The 24,164-nt window shown below is 38.2% G+C and overlaps 1 protein-coding gene across 2 annotated transcripts in view; it reads left to right on the top strand.

Annotated features, from left to right (window-relative positions):
* COL5A2 (collagen type V alpha 2 chain) overlaps positions 1 to 24,164 on the top strand; it is a 96,999-nt gene that overhangs the window by 51,376 nt on the left and 21,459 nt on the right. For both annotated transcript variants that reach the window (XM_059475668.1, XM_059475666.1), the window contains exons 3-24: positions 52 to 65; positions 1,320 to 1,352; positions 2,010 to 2,042; positions 2,683 to 2,736; positions 6,234 to 6,344; positions 7,997 to 8,074; positions 9,959 to 10,003; positions 10,515 to 10,568; positions 11,176 to 11,229; positions 12,672 to 12,725; positions 13,520 to 13,573; positions 14,295 to 14,348; positions 15,388 to 15,432; positions 16,381 to 16,434; positions 17,291 to 17,335; positions 19,633 to 19,686; positions 21,514 to 21,612; positions 22,068 to 22,112; positions 22,216 to 22,314; positions 22,699 to 22,752; positions 23,265 to 23,372; positions 23,885 to 23,938. In XM_059475668.1, coding sequence (XP_059331651.1) covers positions 52 to 65; positions 1,320 to 1,352; positions 2,010 to 2,042; positions 2,683 to 2,736; positions 6,234 to 6,344; positions 7,997 to 8,074; positions 9,959 to 10,003; positions 10,515 to 10,568; positions 11,176 to 11,229; positions 12,672 to 12,725; positions 13,520 to 13,573; positions 14,295 to 14,348; positions 15,388 to 15,432; positions 16,381 to 16,434; positions 17,291 to 17,335; positions 19,633 to 19,686; positions 21,514 to 21,612; positions 22,068 to 22,112; positions 22,216 to 22,314; positions 22,699 to 22,752; positions 23,265 to 23,372; positions 23,885 to 23,938 — 1,295 coding nt within the window. The remainder of the gene's footprint in view (positions 1 to 51; positions 66 to 1,319; positions 1,353 to 2,009; positions 2,043 to 2,682; positions 2,737 to 6,233; positions 6,345 to 7,996; positions 8,075 to 9,958; positions 10,004 to 10,514; positions 10,569 to 11,175; positions 11,230 to 12,671; positions 12,726 to 13,519; positions 13,574 to 14,294; positions 14,349 to 15,387; positions 15,433 to 16,380; positions 16,435 to 17,290; positions 17,336 to 19,632; positions 19,687 to 21,513; positions 21,613 to 22,067; positions 22,113 to 22,215; positions 22,315 to 22,698; positions 22,753 to 23,264; positions 23,373 to 23,884; positions 23,939 to 24,164) is intronic.

Below are 24,164 nucleotides of genomic sequence, written 5' to 3'. Positions count from 1 at the left end.
AGAGTAAAATCACTAATTTCTTCTCTTCTCTTCTTTTGTCCTTTCTCATAGGTAGAGGAAGAAAGGTAAGATTTCCTTTACGTATTTTGTAATGTATTACTACCATTAAAAGACTCCCATGCATCTCCTTGAAGCATATCACAAAAGATACACATAATCTCTGTTAAAAACATGTAGTTCTTTTTCTTGGCCTTCCTTGGAGGCTAGGGAGATTGCAGTCCACATGAAAAAAACATTGGGATGCAGGCAGAAATCCAGATCTTAATATAGAGAATCCCCTGGCTGAAAATCCCTGCTGTCTACATCAAAGGCATTCCAGTTGGAGTAGTTTGGTTGTGTCACCTCTAGCAGTGCCACAGGCTGAGGGAAGGGACCATTGTGTCAGGAGATGCTGAACTGTTAAAGCTTGCAGCTGGTTTTTGTGCTGAGGCTGAGCTGCCCAGTGGGCAGGAGGTGGCATTGGAGTCGTGTGTCCTTGCCCAGAGTCATGGTTCTGTGGGCAGCTTCTCCCATTGTGTGCAGTTTAACAAAGGGAAGACCTGCTCTTACAGAAGAAATGAAAAGGCATTCCCATAAATAGGCCTCTAAGATAGTAAGCAACTGCAAGAAATAATTGAAATAACTTTTAGATGATCCATAACTTTTAGTTTATGGAAATAAATGCACTGTACCCACCTTATATTTATTCCTTGATGAGCAAGGCAGGACATTTTTTATCTTTGCAAAGCCCCCTTTTTTTCCTTAAGAAACCAGTTACCACCAGTAGGTCTAAACCCAGTTATTTGATGTAATCATTGTCAACACATTCAGCTCAAAGAAAAGTCAATTGTCAATTGCTGTTGTCCTTCACTCTGAAGCTATGCAATATCATTGTATCATAACCTGTCCCTAGGCTATAGATGGATTTCTATATCCATGGATTTGATGATACCTATTTAATTTAGTACCTTGAAGAAATGGAATCTAAAAGCTGCTCTAGGCTCTGTATTTCACATGAATCATCCAAACAACAGTGCTACTTTCTAGCACTTTCTAGCAGTTCTAACAGAAAAGTTTCATACTTTTTTAGTTTAATTCTTCTTTGTATGTTATGCAGCTAGAGGATAATGTTAATTTATGGCCATCATTTAATCAGTGTCCATAGTCATTAAAATCACATGGATTATTTGTCACAGGTACTTTTAATTGAGTCTTGTTGTATTTTTAAGGAAGCCTTACTCTTATCAGAGTCACAGAGATAGTATTGCTGAAACTGGTACTGGTAATTGTACTTGCACTTCTTTTCAGGCATCTGATGTTCTGGTGTCTTTTTCCTACAGGGACAAAAAGGAGAACCTGGAATAGTGCCACCTGTAAGTCACTATTTTCTTCATCCATCAGCACATCCTAGAAGTGCACATATTAGTGCTTTAAAGCAGTATGCAGAATTGCAGTAATGAAGTAAATACAATTTAAAGCAGAATTGCAGTAATGAAGTAAATACAACAAAACCGTACAGCTTAGGAATGAAAGTAGTAGAATTAGTATGCTGTTTCACATATGTAAAATTAGAAATTCCTGTTATTTGTTAGTTCTTCTGCCATAATTATTTTTATGGTTAGATTTTTGTAGAAGTGTAATGGTAAGTTAGTATCTAGAAAGGGGAGAAATATAATTTCATTACCTATTTATTCCTTTCTAGTGTTAAGTCAAACAGATTTAAATAATCAATAATTTCAACCTAAACAGTTGTAATTCACTTATTTATTTAATCTTTTTTAGAGGAGCAGTGATACCTCTAAGATTTTGCTCACATTGCTAATAAAAAGACTCCAAACTGGAAAAAGATAACTAGTGCACATTATATTTACCACATTTTTTTCTCCCTTTCCCTAAAAAGCCTTTTAACTTACTTGGTACTTTAATGTCCTGCCTTGCTATGTGCTTTTCAAGGACTGATTTTCTGTAGGGCAGTGAGGACAGATGTAGCCATGACTAGTGGTGACTTTAATTTATGTTCCCTGCTCTAGGTTTCAGGCATACGAGGCCGCCCGGGACCAGCCGTGAGTACTTTTTGATCTTCTGCTTCTCTGATGAGGCATCTGCCACTGCCTGCCATGACTGCTTTGTGTTGGGAGGGTGATGTGAAGGAGGATTCTGGATTCTTCCACGCCTCAGTGGGTGCTATCTGCAGAGCCATTGGCTCTGAGGAGGCGAGAAGATGATAGGATGTTTGTACCAGTGTCAGGTCAACCCATGCCCAGAGCAGAATGGGTGTGTGCTTGTAGCACATGGACATCTAAGGTCTTAGTACTGGGTGAATGCCTCTCCATCCAGGACCAGGCAGGAGCAGGAGGAGCTGCAGGATGGTCCATGCTGTGGCTGAGCACAGAGCAGTCCTGGACAAGTAGGGAGAGTGTCTCAAACCCAGCATTCAGAAAACCTTTGATGGATTAACCTGTGGAGCACACAAGAGATGGAAACCATTTGGTAGATCTCTGCATCATGGTTCTACTCCCTTCAGGCAATGTCCACTTGAGAAGAAATATTGAATACTTGGTTATTATAGCTGTTGTCTTCGTGATGATGTAGGAAAAGACTGACAAATTAATTTTCAAATAAGCATTGGATTTCATATTTTCAGAGTTTTTTTAATCATTAAATAGTTTAAAAGAGACTTAATATTTCTGGTCTTTCTTTTAGGGACCTCCAGGCTCACAAGGTCCACGAGGAGAACGAGGACCAAAGGGAAGACCTGTAAGTTATTAAATATCTCAGAAATAAAGTACCTGAAGCAACTTCAAAAGATTAAATGGCTTTAAACTGTCTCTGTGTCTTCTAGAGTTACCAAAACTGTCCTCGTATTTTCCAGGAATCAGGTAACGAAGAGGAAAACATTTGTACTTCATCATTGCTGGGGTAGATTGAAACCTGAATATTTTGAGAAATGGACAGAGGTTTAGCAGTAATTCCTCCACAGCCATACTTTCTCAACAAACATTCTCAGACAGAACTAGAACATCACATTCCCTTGATTAGGACTCGATGGCTGCTTGCTGGTGACTGCTGTGCAGCAGAAGCAGTGTGAGCTGTGTGGCTCAGAGCACTGCAGAAAGCTCAGAAGTTAGCAGGAGTTAATATGTGACTACATTTGTTGGTATGCTGGTGAATAATGTAACCAGGATTGCTCAGTGGAAATAAAGACTTCATAAGGGAATTTCAGTGTCTGCATGTGGAGAACCACAGAAAGGCCAAAAAGGAGTGCTTGAAAATACCCCAGATGACATGTTCCTTTTCAAAAAGCTAGATTGAAGAACAGAAGCTGCTAAAAGCAGATTTGAGAGTCGAATCATTGTAATTTTAATGTGGATATTTTCCTACCCCTCAGGAGAGAGCAAGCCAATACTGAGATTAGGCATAGGCCTAACCCAGACTCCCTTGCCCTGTTTCCAGCGTGTGCCTGTTGTCTGGAGGTGGCAATGACATTGTTAATGCAGTGCAGGAAATGTGCAGCCTCTTTGAGATGCTTGCCAAGCCACTGCTGCTCTTCAGATCTCCAGAAGACATTTGTCAGGAGTATCAAAATGCTTAATAGAACTCTGGGAGTCCTTGTGCAGTCTTGGGGTGCACAGAGAAATCTTGACTTGTGTTTTTTGAATGAGGCTGTGTCTGATGTGCTTTCCTAATGTGCAGTATTGCCAATGAGATTCTAAATAAATTCTGATTCCCTGCCATGCATACCTTTTTTTCTCTAGAGAGTGGTGTCCACAAGCACCTAAAATCCCAAAAGGCTGTAAATGGCTTTGAGTCCTTTTGACACAGGTTATTATTCAGCTTTCAAGGAATAACACAGGATCATCAAGCAGTCATCTTCTTTGCAAAGTTCCATCATAGGTTCTGATGAGCTGTGTGTATGCCAGAGTGTGGGTCTGAGACCAAGAGCACTGAGACAGACTGTTAGTGCAGGGGTTTATTTTTACTTGTGGAAAATAAATGTTAGCTCACACCTGCAGTTTATATTATGAAAAAAACCCCTCATGGAGCAGATAATCTTGTACAGAAGACTGCTCTTGTAAAATTAATCTGGTTAAATACGTTACTGACTGGGGACGTTGCTAGTGCACTAAGCACATTTCCAAGCTGTTTGTTTATTTCTTCAGATTGTTTTTCGTTGTTCTTTAAAGTCAGGCTCCTGCTGACTAGTGAGCAGAAAGAACTCAACCTTGCTGTGGATCCCCACCTTTTACAAAAGCAGGACCCTTGGATGTAAAAGGATTCAGAAATATTAGCATACTTTTTACACCAGATTCTTTGTTAGTGTAACAGTGAAAGACAGCTAGGGAATAGTATGGCTGCATTTTCAGAATGCATCTAGGGAGGGGGAGCTTTGGACCATGATGACATTTTAGTTGTTAACAAATGGTCTTTTGAGGACAGAAAATAAACTTGGACATCCTCAGACTCATTCATATGTTTTTCTTTCCATGTGGATTTACACTCAATTTTACTTGCAGTAGCAGTTTAAGTAAATAGAAATTTGGGAGTGTCCTACCGTGAGCTTCTTTTTCCTTTTATTTTATTACAAGCAAAACCTTTAATTGTTTCCTGACCAGCAGCAGCGATGGAACAGAATGAGACAATTGTGTTTAAAGGGTGCCACCTCGTGGCATTTGTGAGAATATTTTTCCTTTTTCCTCTTCAATTTTTTTTTTTAAACCTCATTGACTTTCAACTAGTGAAAGAAAATGAAAGGGCTTTTTTCTATACCTATGAATATATAAATGGTGCAAAATAAATAAAATTATAATCAATGTTTTATTAAAAACCCACCAAACTGGTTATATACCACTAGTTACTTACTTTTTGAGGTAAGTAGTTGCATTTTTGCTCTTGAAACACCTTGAGTTTTGGTGACTAAAAAGTAGGTCCTTTTGTAAAAAGAATTTTAAAAAGGCTTTTTTATCTATTAGATTTTGTTAAGGTGTTTTGTGTGGGTATTGAAAATCAGCAAAGACATAGACTTGCCAAATTCTTTATAGCCAGCTGTGGTTTTGTAGGTTTTTTCTCTAATGCTTAGCTTTGTTTTCTTTTTGTTTTGAGAACAAACAAATAAGGTATCTCATTCTTTTCCTCCTTGGGACAGTAAGGACTTTTAGGTTTGGCAGTGTGAACTTGTGTTTATAATAGATACATTTAAGAATGAAGTTTTGTGCTGAAACCTTCTCTTCCATCCAACATGCACAGACCTTCTCATTTGTTCAGAATACTATCTATTCACTGCTCCTTCTGTGAGCCATACTAGTTCAAACCTTACCACTTGAGACATAAATTCCACTGAAATGTGTTGCAGACACAGTCCTCACCTCATGGAAATTCTGGCAATCTGATTGTTAATTGTGTTTGAAAAGATGACTCAGTGAGCCAGGCTTTTAAAATTTTATGTTCAAGGATCCTTAAAATGGCAGAGCTCATTACATAGTTTAAAACTTTTCCTTGCCTTGGTCAAGAATTTTATTCTAATGAAGAAGAGTAGTAACAAGCACTTTAAAGTCTGTATTTATGACTGAAGCATGTCTATATCGATCCTATTACTACTCATTTTGTTCAGCTAATGTTTTATTAGCTGCCTACATATTTAATTTTAGTTCTTATACGAGCTGAGTGCAGTTTAGGAATTAAAAGTGGGAGACACATTAAAATGAGAGCTACAGGATGGGCTCTAACCTATTCTGTAAATACTGGCTAGAGGTGACTTCAACACCAGGTAACTTTCCTTGCATATCTGGCATTACAACTGGGATGAGAATTCAACAGTGCTATGAACTGGCGAAACCATTCATGATGTCAAGTAGGCTTTAAAAATCCAGCATAACTCTCGAGTTTCTTAAGCCTCTATGTATATTTACACTTACCTGAGGTGTACTCATTTTAGAAGTGAATTAACTTCATTCTATACAGGGAGCAAAGCCAAAACTTTTTCAGGAATAATATACTCTAGAGTGGAATGATCGAAAGCCTGAGTTTCTAAAAAACCCTGTGATAGAAATTACTACAGTTTACTTCAGTGTTTAATTCATGATAAATTTCAGTCAGTGCTTCTGATCTGAAGGTGGGAAGAGAGCTTAGGGATGTTGTTTTTTTGAAGATCTTTCTGTAGAAATGCAGATTTATCCCAAAGAGGCAGGTGTTTGCCTGTTACAATGATTTCAGTGAATACCTTTGCACACTACTGGCATTCCTGATTTTCTTTATAGGGTCCTCGTGGTCCTCAAGGGATTGATGGGGAACCTGGTATCCCTGGCCAGCCTGGTGACCCTGGTCCTCCAGGGCATCCCACTCACCCAGGACCAGATGGAATAAGCAGGGTAAGTTTACATTTGCTGTAGCTCAAAGTGAAGTGTTAGACCAGATCCATGTGATATAAATGGTGACTTGCCTTTGGTTCTGTGACCATGAAATGCTGTGCCCACACTTCTGTCTGCCAGTCATGAGGGGCAGTAAATTCTGCCAAAAACTGGGACAAGCTCAATGTGAGAAGCCTGGGAAAGGATGCACCTTTCACAGCCGGTTTAGCATCTAGCAAAGCCAAACTGCCCTAATCTAGAACCACTACAAGGGTTCTTCTACTTCCACCATCCAAGGCATCTGAGCAATAATACAGAGGAAATGAGTGCACCAAATTAGGAACATAGAAAAGTGAAAATTAAGATAAATGAATTAGAAATAACTAATGAGAGAAACTGAAATGTGATTGATAATACTTCTTGCTGGAAATATTCAGACAAACACTGAGAAGATTGAGAAATTGTTTGTGAAAGAAGTCCTAACCAGCCTCATAGATACAGATAAGGTATTCTGCAAAACTTTTTTCTCCTCCTCCCTCTATTGGATACTAATTATGGTTGATAATTAAATACATATTTGACTTTATCAAGTGTAATCAGTTACACATTTATTGCTGTTTTGACGCCTGTTATGATTCTCATTCCATTGTTCCTGAGATGTTACTGAAAACAATAGTAATAGTGACAAAAATCTGCAATATTCATGTTAGGCCAATAGCTTGCAACTTTGGGCAGCATTTCATGACCTAGACACATTTCCCAGCAGTTCTGAGTCCAGCAGACTCAGCCCAAGTAAATATCTGCAGCACACAGGAATCTCTTAGAATCACAGAAGCACCATAATGGATGCTAGGCTGTTATCCTACATAGAATTCCACAGAAAATATGGAGAAAAGGTGTGGCTGGAAATCTAAGACCTTTTTTGTTTGTATTCCTGTCTCTGACCTCAGGCAATCTCCAACCTTTAGAAAATGTGTTTGGGGACCAATCTAATGAAGAACTAACTGTAAATGTTGGGAGATTTGAATCTACATTTGAGCTGTTGCTAGTTCTCAGCCCCTGTAAGCTCTGGCCTGCTGTGAATGAGGCTCTGGCTCTGAATGAAGCAAAATAAAACTCTTGATTTCAACTATTTGCTTGCATAAGAAGGAGGACACCGAAGTTTCTCCCTTCTCTAGCTCATTGGTCTCTGTTAATTGATAGGAACAGCAGTGGCTTTCAGCTTTGCTGGATAAGGCCAAGATGTTAAAAGATTCTAATTTGTCATCATGCAATCAGTTACATTTCCATTTATCTTAAGATATTTCTGAACTTGAAGCATGAAAAGTGAAAAAAAGGGAAGCCTTAGAAGACATGAAGGAATATGGCAGTTTTGGTCTAGATTTGTAAGTCATGAAAAAACGTAATTAATTTAGTGAGAGGCTTTCCTCTTTTTTGGTCATTTTATACTTGTTTAATATTAAAGTGGAAATAGAATAATAATCATAAATCTTTGAAGCTTTAAACACCTGAAATTTACAGGAGAGACAAATTTTGGTTTAGTATTTAAAACCAGGATTGACCTGTTATCACTGCAAAAGCAAGGTAAAGGATGAAGATGTGATTGCATGGATTTTTGCCTTACAAACCATCACAATGACTTACAGCTAAAATCACCCATCTTATTTTTCCAGCCCTTTTCAGCTCAGATGGCAGGACTGGATGAGAAGTCTGGACTCGGTAGTCAGATGGGACTGATGCCTGGTGCAGTGGTAAGACCACATTAGCCCTGTACTGTAAGAGATGCTGGAAGTGGAGTGCATGTCCAAAAAGCCAAAAGGGAATTCATCCTCTACAGCTACCTGACCCGCTTGAACCTGGATGTACAATATATTCTAGTAGAGTTTTGCACAGTACCTGGGGAACAAAAGTGTTTTTCTGTTAAATTTAGTAGCTACTAACAGTAAGGTGCAGGAGAAAAAACCAGCTCATTGCAGAGTGACCTGAAGTTATCAGGTATAACACAAAGCAGAATAAGCAAATATGTATCTTCTTTTCACATGTGACATCAAATCAGGGTTTTTTTGGTAATAACTAAAAAAAACTACATTCAAAACCAACTGTTAACTCAAATCTGTGCTTTGTTGTTTCAAGACAGACTTCCTGTCTCCCCAGTGGGCCCAGATTTTGCACTGGCATCCCTCTATTTAGATATGCTCTTTACTTTGAGTGCCCTGGGGGCTTAAGGGTGACACTGAAATTTTCTGTTGTCTGTGAGAGCTGTTTCACCACCCTAAGTTATCTCTTCTGGAACTCTTGTGGTTGTTTCTTAATAACACCTCTCTTCACATTTGATATCTTGGAAATACTGGTACCCTCTTTGCTGATATTTTTAACATCCATTCTGAAGGAAACCATCCTTTAATGATTGTACTGCCCATGAGTTTGCCCACCTGAATCTTATCCAAGCCCCTACTAGTAGCTCAAAATCAGTTCCAATGCCATATGAAAGGTTCCAAAGATAATTTGATACTTTACCTTGGGACTAACTTTTGCAGTGATTGCTTCAAAGAACTTTATGATGAATGTCTCTCTTCAGTGAATTTGCTTTATGAACATAAATTGGTTTGTTCCACAAGTCTACCCTCCTTTGTTCCTTTCATTGTTTTGCTTAATCTTTTCACTCAGTTTTTCTCAAGGTGTTGCATCTCTTGTACTGCCTCTTCTCATTCTCAAATATGATTAAATTTAATGTTAATATATCTATGGCCTTACATATAGTCTGCTAAAGTTGGTTGGCACTCGCTCTTTGGCATGTTATATGACATTCTTTTTTCATTCCTTTGTAAACTGGGTAACTGACAGCTGAAGGAATGTTTTTTTTTCTAATGTTCATTAGCTTTTTTTTTAATGGTCCATTGATAACTCTTCTACATTTGCTTTTTAAAAGTTAGTAAAAAAATATTGAATTTTAAAGGACATAAGTCTCGAATTTCTGTCAAAATGAGTGGTTGTCTGTTATAGATATTTTTTTATTCCTAGAACCAAGATAATTACTTTAAAAAGTAAGATAATATTTTTTTTACAAGTTAGAATTGGTTTGAGATTGTTCCTAAAAGTACCATGGCATTTTCTAAGGGACAATCTGAGTTTTGTGTAACTAACCACAATGATTTAGAAAGCTCTTTTGGTGGTTTGTATGATACATTTAAACACATCCTTTCATTACTGCCTTTCAGCTTGACTGAGAACAAGAAGATTAATTTATTTTGTCATTGATTCCATTATGAGATTCATCTGAGTAAGGACATTCCCTTCAAGTGAAGACTATTCCCCTCAACTCTTATTTCGTTACTACATTTTTTTCATGGAGTTGGACAGACAGTTTGGGTATTGTGATTCCAGAGACTGGGAGGTTGGAGGAAGCAGCCAAGTCCATATTTTCAGCTGCTAATGAAATTACACTCCTGTGGCTTTTGGACTTTGAAGATTTCATTCAACATCTGTTTGTGTTTCATAACGCCAATTTTCTGAGTAGAAACCTTTCAGGCTGTAGAAATGCTGGTGGTGACTATCAGGCCATTTTGCCCTTTGTAGGGTGAATCTTGCTTGGGAAAGGTTGTTTTCCAGTGTGTAACAAGTTGTGTGTTCAACAGGGTCCAGTGGGTCCAAGAGGTCCTCAGGGTCTCCAAGGAAAACAAGTGAGTGCTTCACCTGAGGGGATTAAATTGGCCAGAGCTGAAGGCAGAGCTCATGGTGAGGGGGGTTTGTGCATCTCTGGGGCAGTGTCCATTCTCAGTGACTTGTGGCTGAGTGCACCTTCATCCAGAAGAGAATTTAAAAAAGGGCTCTGCTCCAGATGGACACTATACACAGGAATGGGCTCCAAAAGAACAGTTTATTAGATCTTTAACAGGGTTTAACCCAACTAGTTTTTTTAATGAGTGAGCAGCAATGAAAATGGAGACTGTTCTTGTTTCATTATTGGCATGGTGTTAAGTTTCCAGTGGGGTTTGTGTATGGCACAAGATTTATCTACAGCTTGAGGGGTTTTAGTATCCAACTTTCACTCCTATGGAAATGTGAACTGGTTCTGAATTAGAATCCAGACTCTCAGCCATAGGCTGTGATTTTCCTGCTCATGGATTTTAAACTATATTCTTATAATTGCTTTTGGAATTTGTAACTGTATTAATCTTTGGTTAATTTTAGGGTGGTGCTGGTCCCACAGGCCCACCTGGTGAACCTGGAGATCCAGGACCTATGGTAAGACCAATAAATGCAAACATTTCTACAACAGAATTGCAAATATGCTATACTTTTTCATTTCAGAACAGAATTTTTGTCATGTTGTTTCAGCTGTAACTATTAAGTAACTTCAGTGAAGAGTTGTGGTGTTCAAAGCATGTTGTCATGGATCAGTGAATTTGAGATTTTTTGAATGTGAATAGCAATGATTATATTAAAAACAATCATTCTCACTTTTCTACCACAGGCCTGAGAACGGTTAGGCACTGGTAAAACCAGACCTGATAGTGTAACTTACACAAAGGATGATGAAAATTTTTTTGAGTACATAAAATGATTCAAAAGTAAAAGCAAGACCCAGAGATTTGAAGCAAACAGCAACTGTGTTTTTTAATGTTTTGGGGTTTTCTCCTAAAGAATCCATCCTGTATTTTCTTATAATACAATGCAGGTTTTCTAGGGTCAGGATGGTTAGAAAGAGCACCACAAAGCTGAGCAAATGTGCTTAGGCATAAAATCTTCCTTTTTCTACATATGGTTTTGTAAAACCAGACTTTAAAATGGAGTAAATAGATATTTAAATGACGGCTAAACTGACTTCTCAACAACTACATTTATTTCCTAGGGGCCAGTTGGTTCTCGTGGACCAGAGGGACCTCCAGGCAAACCTGGTGAAGATGTAAGTTTGTTATTCTTTGTATCTTGTTTTATTTTTAATAAAACAAACATTGGCATCTGTGAGGCAGTGACTAACCAGCAGATGTGCCTGTGCTAACTACTATTGTCTGCTTTCCTTTGTAATTGTACTCATTAAATCCAGCATCTCAGCTGTTAATCTTGGCAACCATTTCCCAACCCCTCCTTTCTTTTCCTTATGTGTCATCATCATACCTAAAGTCTAGCACCATCTCTATTTCTTGCCTCACTAAGTTCTTAACTGAGATAATCTTTCTTGAAATCAAACTTCAAAATAAATCACAGGGAGTCACTTGGAGGCATCTCCTTTTTTTTGGGATTGCATGTTGGGTTAGAAGAGCTGTAATGGCAGCACACACGTGTGTCCGGATAAGATTTTAGTATTTAATTTATTTTTTAAATTATAATTGATTATGTTCCTAACTGATTTTTTTCTTTATCCATGTATGCATACATATATATGTAAAATGTATGTTTTCTATATATTATATGGGTGTATATGTACTGCTCAACAGTAGCCCAAGACCTTACTGGTGGGTGTATGTTAGTAGTTTGCAAATCACACAAAATCCATCTAACTGTAATTTATAGCTTGGAAATTAGTTAGAAAACTGCAGATGCCACTTTATTATAGAAATTATTTGTGTAACAGCTACCTTCCCATTAAACTGTACAAGGTTAAGACTCCTTGGCAATAGTTAACTCTCAGTGCAGGGAAGTCAAATCTTGACACTGCTCTAAGAACTTCCCCCATTTCCTTTGTTTGGGTGTCTTTAATTGCATTTGTGAAGCCCTTTGCCTTCTCTCTGACCTGAAATTATTTTTTTGAAGCCTTTCATATTCCTGCTTTCTGGTGTCCTGGGTTTATTTGAACTGACTGATGCATGTAAAGGAATATTTGGCTGTGACTCTGGTGGGCTTTGATTATTGTTCAAAATATACTTGTTGATTTCACCATATTGTTTTTCCTATTGCAATACACAGAAAATAGTCACTGTCCTAGAATTTATACATGTATTAAAACATTTAAACAGAAAGAGAGTCACAAGCTACAAAGCAGGTAGTTTTAAATTGCTGTTCCAGTGGGAAATAACAGCAATTTGATGTTCTGTGTGAAGATGACAGAAAGTTGACTCATTAATTCCCAGGAAAACCAGGTGGCAGCACCATGTCCTGATGACTGGGATGCATTGTGGGTTCAGCCTTCAGTTTTCCCAGTTCTTGGTTAAAAACCCTTTGTGAGTTAATGTGTCTAATATTCATTTGCTAGGCACATATGCAGTTGATTTATGTCACTGACATTGTTACAGCAAAGAGAGTGCATAATACTGATGTGAATGTCCTCATTTGTTTGAGTGGAAGAATGATACACAAAGTCCATTTTCAAATCTCCTTTTTTAATGTGTTCCTTTTCTCTTTCCTTAGGGTGAACCTGGTAGACCGGGACAAACCGGTGAGCCTGGATTTCCAGGATCTCCAGTAAGAGCATGATAATTGAAATTTTAGCAGAATAATCATTTGTCATCATATGATACTTGTTCCTTATTGCTTCATCCTGATGTGACTCATCAGTATTGCTTTTAATTATGAGTGCAAAGTTCTGCCATTCAGTATCTGAAGTCCTTAGCTCACTCCTAAGCTCCAGGCTGGTGTTTGCTTTGTTGCTGAGTGGATAACTGTTGTTGTCTGAGATTTCTGCTCTAAATTCATCCATGTATGATTTGTATGAATTGCCAATATTCTGACACAAGGCACTTCTGTTAGCTTTTCCAGAGAAATTTGGTAGGAAGCTAATTGCAAGAGAGCTTTGGTTTAGTTGCTAAATATGTTTTGGTAGCAGTTGTTTATCATGTTTCTGGACTGACATAGTATGAAAGAAAGAACAGGTACAGATTGCAGGTCGAAGTTTCTAGTTCATTTTAAGTGTTTGCTCTGAATTTTGATCTCAGCCTAATTAATGTTTGTCCATATTAACCCTCAAAACTTGACCTGCCACTCATTTTATTTCATTATTTTGGTGAAATTTGAACTTTGATCACACAACAATATAAATTATGAAGCTTTTAATATCAGTGAAAATGTGTATCATGCTGAGAATAACTTCAAGGCTGTATCATCTGTGAGCTGCTCAAATGCTGTTCCTCACTATGATGAAGGTGAAGGAGTGTTAGCAATATTAGTATTGCTGCTGCCCTTATCCCTGTTAATACCATGATTGCTGGGTTTATCTGCAGAATCAGGATTATATTTGTGTTTTTTTTTTTCCTACCTAGGGCCCTCGAGGCTTTCCTGGTGCTCCTGGTCTCCCAGGTCTCAAGGGTCACCGGGTAAGAGACAAGGTTTCCCTCTGATATAGATGATATTTTCTGGCACTTTCAGAATGAAGATTTTTCTTTGTATCTGTGCAGAATTTGCCTACACTACAGACGAGGCAGCTGTAGCAGAAATACTGGCATTTGAGAGAAAGGGGACCTTGCAGAAAATCAGTACAATTCCCCTTTAAGCTGACCTTTGTATTACATGCTCCAGTGCTTTTTTACTCTATTTCAAATGTTCTGGGAATCTGGAAGAAGCTTGCATGAGCCCTGCCAAGCTTCAGGAGGCGCAAACCTGACAGTTCTCTCACTTTGTTGGCAAGTCTTACATTAGGGTGGGGAACTTGAGAGGTGGATATGTTTGCAACATGGAGTGATTACAAATTACCAAGTTTTCTGGCCAGAATTTTACTTCAGGGAGGAATAAATTGGTTTCCTATGGCTCAGAGACTCCTCCTTGTTGTTTTAGGATTTTTTTTAAAAAACTTTTTTGTTTTTAAAAGGAAACCAAATCCAGGGAAATGTACCTTTTACAAATGGTTTCCATTTAGGAAATGTTTAAAAACTTTTATTCCATCTGGTTTTTTTCTTCTTTATCTTTTCTTTTCTTAGTCTTACCACCTCAGATCCATTCTTAATACTTTAATATCAAGTTACTTTAGCAATAATAGTGGGACCGCTCTCTATGTGTACATATATAAATACAATTTCTTTATATTTTTATAACTCACAGGGATTGAAAGGCCTTGATGGTCCAAAAGGTGAAATTGGAGCAGCTGGAGCAAAGGTATGTTTATGGCCAAAACAAATAAATGATTAAGCATGTTTTGTGTAATACCAAAATCCTGAAAGGCAGGAGATCTTTTGAACACAGCTTTGTACCCTCTCTGACCTTTATGTGGGGGATAGAATTCAAAGGTGCCAGTCCCAGCTGCAGCTGGGGCTGCTTTAGGCCTGTGAGGGGTCACTGGGTGAGCTGAGTGCTCCATTTGTGACATGTGTGTAACACTGAAGAGCAGAGTCTGTTAACAAAGGGCCCATGCACATCTTGCAGTTCTCCACTTGGACAGTTCATGGTTCTTGTTGGCTCTATGGGACCAAGTTGAACTTTTTTTAATATAACCAAATAAAATAATGCATAACTAAAACCTGACTCTCCTCTTTTAAATTGTGATAGATTGGCTTAAAAGAAACAGGCATTGGAGAGGAGATGTATTGTAATCAAACAGACTGTTTTATTAGTTTATTCTCAGAATTTTTGATCTCCATTGGCACTGCACCACTCTTACAACTTCAGATCAAAGCAGTGGTAACGCAGGATAGCCAGCTGGAGTCAGTCCTTTCAAGATAGGTTAAAAGATGTTTTAAAGGAGAATAGAACACTTTTTTCAGGCTTTTCCACTTTCATCAGTTCTGACGCTGAAACATTTTTGGCCTGGCATAGGTGATAATTGAATGTGGGAGAGAATTATTCCTTTAGATTAAAAAAGTAGTAAATGAAGTGAATCTTCCCAAAATCTAAATTTAAGTGTGAGATTAGTAGTTAAGGAGAGTTTGTGTAAGAAAAGACTTCTTTCCTAATATTGCCTACCACTTTCTGTGGAGGCAACAACAGCAGCAGTTTTGGCAGAGAACACATAAACACTGAGAACACATAAAGATGGCATTTCCATCAGAGTGGGGAGCAGTGTCCTTACCAGGTGTGATGCACACAGGTACCTGTGCAAAGCTGCCCCTGAGGTCCAACATAAGCACAGAGGACAGGGGTAGATGTGACTCAATTTTCCTTTAACCCATTTCTCTAATAATTTCATTTCTTTTTCTAGGGAGAGTCTGGACCAACGGGAGCCATGGGTCCAACAGGTCCTCTAGTGAGTGTCACATGCATTGGGTGTTGCAGTAGTGATTGTCAATACTACTGCCAGTGGGAATTGCAGGGCTTTGATATTTGTATTTGAGCTCGTGGAGCTGAACTTCATCTTCATGAAGGCTTGGTTTCTGCTACTCTGACAGTGAATTTGGTCCACTGTACGCTGTTCCTCCCCTCCATTCACAGACATAGGTAATAATGGTAAATCAGAAGGCTCAGCAGAGAGTTGGCTGTAGGTGTGGTGATGGTTCCTAACTCACATAAGTGTAGGGTGATAGTGTTTTCTTTTGCATGTTGATGCCTCATATGGAGAGATTTCAACGTGAGAAATACTGGCTTGGGTTGCTCTGAGGTAGAACTGGAGTAATTTAGATCAGGAATGAACTGGCTAAGAAAACCATTGACAGAGGATTTTGGAGGTTATGGTGAGGATAAGTATGCATGACCTGGAAGTGAAAAGGAGAAACTTTTTTTTAGAATAATTTTCATTCACATGTGGTTTTGGACAACTGAATATGCATGGGTAGTGTTACATGACAAAAATTGACTCTCAGCAGCGCTCCTGGAAGTAAAGCTTCTTTCTGATATCAGATAATGGAATTTCTCTGTGAAGCACTATGTTGTGTGTAGAATGTAATATCCCTGAAGTGTAATCTAATTTGTGAATGAGATTTAGTGAAAGAAGTTACATTATTGTCACTGGTAAGTATATAAAGAATTTATTCTAATGTGTTTAAAACTGGAAATACTGTTGGAAGGGAAAAATAGAAATTACAGTTTATTAAATTTCCACTGGGCAAGCCTGTGAAGCTGTAAGGATTTTTATGAGCTGCTACTTCTTTTCTGCTATAGGACAAGATAAGTTACTCCTGCAGGGGTGAAAAAACCAACCCTTTTTTATTCTGACATGATGACTCCTGAATAATGCACTTTTTGTTCTTTCTTCAAGGGACCTAGGGGAATGCCAGGAGAAAGAGGACGAATTGGACCACAGGGTGCCCCTGTAAGTAGAATCTTCCTTCTCTCTTGTAATTCTTCTCTAGTTAAAGAGCCTGAAAGTGTTAGTTCATGTGACTTGCCAGTCACTGATGTTGTGAGCTCTGCCATCACTTAAGAAAGTTAAGGCTGAGCAGTTTTGTGGGGTGAGATCTATACCATAAACTTAAAAGTTAAAAACAGTTTTAAAATGAGAGTGGTAACTATATGGTAACTTCTCATAGCAGAGCTGCCCATGAGTGCAGATACCCTCACAGCATGATTTTCTGGGATACAAAAATGTCTTCTATGTTTCTGTTGTATTTCTTGTGAGAGATTCTTTTCAGCAAAAATTACTGAACGGGAAATAACGTTTCCATTTTGTCTGGAAAAAGGTTTACAATGAAAGTTAAGATTAAGTCTTTCAATTTAGATTTCTATTTAGATTAAATATAAAAATTTAATTTCAGATAATAAGGCTATCTTCTTTAAAATATTTTGATTTTCAGCAAAAAGAGAGATTATCCTTGACATAATATCATATTTGAATTAGAACTTTCATCTTGCTGCTTTTACATCCAGGGTCAAGTATTGTTTTTCTGGCATTTCTCCCCATGACTTTTATATGATCCACTTGTGTCATGTGCCCCATACAATGACACTCTCCAAATATTGTCCTTTCTGAAAATAGAGAAATCCATTAACTCAAATGGAAGCATAATTTCTTCCAGAAGTTTTCCATGCCAGTGTTTGGAGGAATGTGCAATCCATCATTTCTTCAATCACCTTAGTATATATACTTTTATCACAAATGCTGACAATAAATAATTAAAAAGTAGGTAGAGTTCTTACAAATGCTCTGTGTTTTTTATTTTCCTGTCTAGGGTGGACGTGGCCAGCATGGTATGCCTGGGAAGCCAGGCCCAATGGTAAGTGATTGGTTCTCAATCAACCACTTTTTCACTCTGTATTTCCACTTGCCTTTTGACACTCCCAGAAAAAAAGAAAAAAGTTGGCAGTTGCTGGTATCAGTTAAGTGCATCTGGAATTAATTATCTGAGAATGATTCCTTGTTCTACTCATTTTAGTTTTAGTGCTGCCCTCTGCAAAATTTTCCTCTGTAGTTTACTTCATCTAAAGGTTTTAATTTGCAGAGGAGTTGGCCATAGCCTCTCCTGGGGAGGTGATGCTCTGCTGCTCTTATGGAGCCCCTATGGTGGGGAGGAAAGTGCCTCAAGTGCATGCGCTGCAATATAAAGCGGTTCATAACTGAATGTTATCTTCCTTCACTTGCAAAGCTGGCAAATGAGGCTTGTTGTCAGCAAGAAGAAAGGCACTCACTGATAGCACAACTTGCTCCCTGCAATTGTTCCATTACCAGATGCGTAAAAGGTCCTTTTAATTAAGGACGGTCACTGTTTGAACTGAAGGACAGAGGCCTGTGTCTGAATGTCTGCCAAGCTGAGAAAGCCTGGCTTGCAGGGCTGTTGAAGTTCTCCCACCATGGCAGCAGGGCTGCAGAGGAAGACATGGCTGTTTACACTCACACTGTCAGTGTAGCAATGTTGGTTTTGATCCCACAGCTCAATCTCTCTGCATTTGCAGAATACATTTGTGTGAATTCACATGAGTGGGGGATGTTTCTAACACACAGCTAATTTTGCGTTGCTTTTGTATGTGAAAAACTGGTGAAGTTTTTGTACTATTTGTGCAAGGCCAACTTCCACTTTAAAAATGTGGTATTTATGTTTGCTTTTTTTTCTGAAAGCATCACTTGTAGGTTATGGATAACAGCTTCTACCCATTGATATAGTCAGCCTTTACAATTTTGGGATGTTCAGCTTAGAAAAAACCAAAAACCAACAAACAAACATCCCAAAAGCACTGCACAAAAAAAACCCCCTCAAAACCCTAAACCACACCTGCTTGCAGTTAGAATTTCATTCTGTGCATACTCTTTATTTACTTGTGACAAAGTTCTGAGAAAACTTCATTTACCCGTGTCATCTTAATGAACAGACTGTTTTATTAAACACTTCATTAAGAAATAATTAACTGTAATAGAAGCTCAAATGATGAGTGTAGATGCCTAAAAGTTACACAACTCAATTATTTAGTGTATCATGAAGGAAAGGTTAGTTGTTAGGAAAACCTTTCAAACATAGAAAATATTCTTTTCAGTATTTAAACTATAAAGTTAAAGGAAGGTGGGTGGCAAGCTGTGAGGCTTTACATGAAGCTTGTAATTTTTCTTTGGCTTAAAATGTGAGCTCCGCTTCACTGGACATGATAAGTGGTTGGCTAACATTTTTGGAAAATCCCATCAAGTGTCACAAGGGAGATACTCGTCCTTAATGCACATGTTTCTCACTGGAGAAAGCGTTACTGAAATCTGTTGTTATTTGGGTCAGTGCAGTGGTACAGCTTAATCCTGGAACTCTTCCTGCAACAAGAGAGAGATTTGGCAGACTTTATTTGTGATCCAATAAACTGGGACATAGGTTTTCAAAAATATACTTGGTGAGCTGTTGCATCAGTTCTGTAGAAATCCAGTGCAAGGTCACAGCAGAAATGTTGTCTGTAATTAATGCTCAGTGGGACAGATTGTTCTGATTAAGTTTGTCAGGAGAACTTTATTAGATAGAACATTTTTTCTCAGCATGAATCATATTTTACAAAAAGACAGAAAATCAGGAAAAGATAAAAAGGAATTATCTGGGACCAGTGTTGCAGTGAGTATTGATAACCACTGTGTGCCGGCCTCCCAAGCCTTTGCAATACAGTAGAAAGTTCTCTTGAATGTCTTGTACACCACAAGAGACATTATGGAAATGGAAACATCTTTATCTCCCTAGCCCTGAAATTTTGATACAAGGTCTGTTTTTTACAGCTTTCAAGTGGATTTGCCTGTGAGTTTAGGAATCTTAATACTATAATTGTTCACCGTGAATTGTGTACATTGCAATTCAGGCATTAATAGGTGAATCAAGAGCTGTAGCTTTGCTGAAGTCAGCAAACACATTATTAAAGAACTGCACCATAATTCCATAAAATGTGTATGTATCTCTTAAAAACCTGATATTTATAGCTATTCTGGTTTTGTTATAACCAAATGTTTTATGACTAAAAAGTACAGGTAATTCTAGACCCATATTTACCCAGTGATAAGATACTAATCTGTGTGATCTAAATCACTGAATTACAGCTTTGTGTCTGTCTTTTCTAGGGACCACTTGGTATAACTGGATCTCCAGGTTTTCCTGGTATTCCTGGCATAAAGGTAAAAAAAAGGAGTGTCTTTTTAAAATGTCTAACAACACACAACTAAAAATGTGTACTAGACTGCACAGAGCTCAGGCTGACATGTGTACAGATCCCCAGGAGCTGTTGTCAAATCAGTCTTACTCAAGACCTTCAGACAGAAGATAAAACCCAAAGCCAAATGAAGCAATTGCAATTCACCACTGTTAAGATACTTTGCTTTCCCTTTTGCTCATGTCAAGGGGTGATTATATGATGACTGCCACGCTGTGCTTCAGGAATCTTGTCCAGAATATTCAAAGAATAGCAAGATACATTGCTAGAAGTGAGGTTGGGAGGGCAGGTCGAAGACAATATGGAGGCAGAACCTTCTAGTGCTGAAACTTCTAGTTTTGGCCAAGAACACTTTTTGGGATGGTCTAGACTGGTAAGAGGGAAATGCCTGAACCTCAACAGAGATGTGCAGTTCATCACAACAGAGCCAATTACAGGTACTCAGGTACTACCTTTGTGGCTTGGAGTGATTGGGCTGTGAGATGAAAAACTCTCTATGTGGCACTTCCCTCTCTTGCTTTGCAAGAAAGTCTTGGGTTTTTTTGTTTTGGTTTTTTTTTTTGGTGGTTTTTTTTTTTTTTTTTTTGCTTCGTAGCCTTGAGTCAATGTCTTCAGAGACAGAAAAGACAACTCATACCGCTTCCTTATAGTTCTTATACATGCCCTGCCTCCAGCTGTACCTCTTTGTCCCTTTACACTCCTAAAACCCTAAAACATGATAAGAAAATGTTATACAAGAAGAAACTCTCAATTGGTCAGGTAGCCAAGATCAGCAGATGTTTTTGTGTTGTTGTGAAGCTGGCAAGATTCATGACACTGTTTGGAAACAAGTCTTAATAACAGTATCAACTTAATCATAGTGTCATAGAAGAGCAGGTTGGCATAGGACCTCTAGAATCATCTGCTCCAACTGCTCCAACCTTTCTTGGAAAAAGCACAGTCTAGACAAGAGGAGTGTACAGTTAAATGATAGCCCTTGTAGTGCATGTCATAAAATGTTTTAGTATGGCTCAGCATGATTTTACCTAAGGAAATATTTGAAAAAGCTGTCACATGATGAATCACTTAGAGCTTTTGAAAAGGAGAAGCTACCTTCAGTTAGATCATCAGATGATGTAAAATTGGAATAGTTGAACTCATAAAAGCTCAGCAGATTATATAACGAAGATGTGGACTTGTTTTATGACGATGTGATATTAGTAAGCATCAGTTCCAAAAGGCATATTTCCTATATAAAATTAAAATTCAAAGAAGATGCTGGGAGGAATTTTTTATCATCCAGTCTAATCTTACAGGGATTTAATTGTATTAATGTATGTACAGAAATTTAATGTAGTTTCTGTAACAGTGAGTTCATCTGTACTGTGCAAAAAAGAAAAAAACCAGCAAACCAAATCAACCAATCCCAGATATGTTGCCATATCTAAATCTTAACAGCCTTGCTGTTAATAAAGGTAGAAAAAACTTGTAAAATTACAGACACTTAGTGAGATTTTAGAGAGACAGGTCTGTTCTTGATCCTATTTGGACTCCTGGATAGTGCTGCTTTTCTGCAAAGTTTCCTTGTCTTGTATATATTAAGAAAAAATCCTGTCTATACTTTTAATGTTCTCATTCACCTAGAAGTAATAGAAGCAAAATTTGGTAAGCAAAATTTCATTTTAAGGGTAATAAACTATTTGAAACATTAATTGTTTTCCTGTTATAAGCTTAGTATTCCTCTTGAATTACTTTATAGTGTTGCATTTTAGAGCAAAATAATCTGAAGTTGTCTTCTCATGTGGCATCCTAGGGTGAAGCAGGTCCAACAGGTCCTCGAGGTCCTGAAGGTCCTCAAGGACAAAGAGGTGAAACGGGTCCCCAGGGCCCAGCTGGGTCACAAGGTCTTCCTGTAAGTGCATTGAATTGAGTTCCTCAGGGGTCAGCTTGTGCCTGTTCACCTGTTTATGGGGATTTTTAGTGCCCTGACATCGTTTTACTCAAATGAGACCTCTTTTCCTTTTCTCAAGGAAAAGAGGTCTCATTCAATGGTTTTGTGCTTTTTTTATTGACAATACCTATTTGTTGTTTTATTACAAGTTGGAAAACTGAAAGTTGCACAATCTCAATACACTCTCAATCCTCAAAGAATTTAAAACTTAAGCTTAAACATAAGATCTTCAGCATTAAAAATTACATTAACTTGTATGCATTATTGCTCTTTTTAACATTTGCGTATGTTGCTACATTTATTTTATAGCCTTTATTTTCTGGTCTTGTAAAGTGGATAAAATAGCTATCTTCTCCTTTTGTGATCGATGCACATCTCATTAAAATGATTTCTAATGATTGGTACCTTATCTTTAGGGTGCTGAAGGGACAGATGGTTCCCCTGGTGCAAAGGGCCCTACTGTAAGTAATCATATTTCCTGTTGAAGAAACTGTGTAAGTTAATTTCTTCTATTTCCTTGTTTTGGTTGTGTTTCCTTACTGTGCTTCCTGTTTGTATTTGTAGGGATCCCCAGGCACTGGAGGCCCCCCTGGATTATCAGGCCCCCCTGGTTCCCCAGGCCCACAGGGCAGCACTGGCCCCCCCGGGATTCGAGGCCAGCCGGTAACGGGGTCTTTGTCCCTTTGGGAATTGTAGTGCCTGGCACGTGTCACTCCATGGAACTGAAGCAGGGATTAGCAGTGGGCTTCCTTAAATACAGCAGTAGCATACTCAGATCCTGTGAATCTGCTGTGTATCCAAAATACCACTGCTTTGAAAAAGAACTGTGTCTTTATAAACCTTGGAAAAGAGATTTATTTAAGTTTTATATTGATAGCATAATAAACAACCATAATGGTAAAGACAAACCATTATAAGCATCATATTATACTGCCTATAATTAGTCACTAAACTAGGAAATGTTTGTTTTATGGCATAATACAAAGTGATGAAGTGGTTTATGCAGACTTTTAACTTTCCTGGTGCTATTCATGTGTTTGTTTTCAGGGAGACCCTGGTGTCCCAGGTTTCAAGGGAGAAGCAGGACCCAAAGGTGAACCTGTAAGTCTCCATATGCTTTTTAAGATGAAGAGGAAACACAGAGGCTTATAACTGTAATTTTTGGGAGAAAACCAACTCTGCAGAGTTTGACTTGGTTTATCAACCAATCTTCAGCTTTTCTTTCTCACCAGTTTAATAGTCATGTATTATCTGACAAAAATATAGAGGTGAAGTAATAGTTTCTTTACCGCTGTCTTCTCCTTTGAAAATTTCTATTAGTCTCACTGAATTTTGACTCCTTTGCAGCTTGACAAAATACAAATTATTGTGGGTGATTATAAGAAGCAGTGTCCAGCCCATCTGCAGAATTACAGCTTATTAGCTTATAAACATTGTAAAAGAGAAAAGCAGATGGTGAAAAGCTGTTATTTTTAACTGGTCCAAGACCTAACTGTTTTCTTCTCTTTTATTTGGAAAAATGTTTATAGTGTCCAGAAGACAGTCTGTTTCAATATGCCTGAGAAATGGTGAGCTTAACGATGTTTTTTAAAATAACATTTTATTCTCACTAGGGCCCACAAGGTCCCCAGGGTCCTATTGGCCCCATAGGTGAAGAAGGGAAAAGAGGTCCTCGAGGTGATCCAGGGTCAGTAGGTCCACCAGGTCCTGTTGGAGAGAGGGTAAGAAATCTACAGGAATAATATGTCTTAAGAGATGCACTGCTAAGCTGAAAAACCTTTTGACCTCCTCATGGATGTTCTTACAGCTAGATTGTGGGTGTAGTCAAACCTTATTTTTCTAGCAGTAGTTACTACTGTGTATTGTATTTTTTTACACTGGATACTTTAATGTGGAGATTCAGTGCCTAGGGTAGTATAGTAGGAGAAAGGATTGAGATAGGACAAGTTCATTGCAGAATTTTTCCTACACCTGCACAACTGCCCTTCTTTGCTTTCAATGAGGCTGCTCACACAGGAGCTGTCCAGCATGCATGAATGAGACACTGATATTTTTACCAGTCTTAAGTCATAAACTCATCCCTCACTCCCCAAGTGAGTAAGAAAGAAAAGTGAGTGAAGTAAGAAAATTGTAAGGAAATGAACTGAATCTTCAATCCACAAATCTGGTCCTTTATTTGTAATAACCTATATAAAAATTAAGATAATTATCTCATACCTACTGCTTTTTCTAGGGTGCTCCTGGAAACCGTGGTTTCCCAGGTTCTGATGGCTTGCCTGGACCAAAGGTAAATTAAATAAAAGTGTCCATATTTTACTGTGGAGTTTGTTAAATCTTCATACATCCAGATATGTAAAAAGGAAGTGTTCCATTAAAAATGTCTGCTTCTGGGCAAACAGGCAGATCCAATTTACAAATGCTAAAAGGGGATCTGAATATTTTGAGACAAAAATTTTTTGGGAAAAGTCACTTTCAGTTCTCATGATGTTCAGCTGTGCTTGCTTGTCCCTGGC

This window comes from Ammospiza nelsoni, chromosome 7 (genome assembly GCF_027579445.1).
Source record: "Ammospiza nelsoni isolate bAmmNel1 chromosome 7, bAmmNel1.pri, whole genome shotgun sequence".
Classification (NCBI taxonomy): Eukaryota; Metazoa; Chordata; class Aves; order Passeriformes; family Passerellidae; genus Ammospiza; species Ammospiza nelsoni.
Note: the sequence above shows the minus strand (reverse complement) of the source record. Positions and strands in the feature narration are given on the sequence as shown.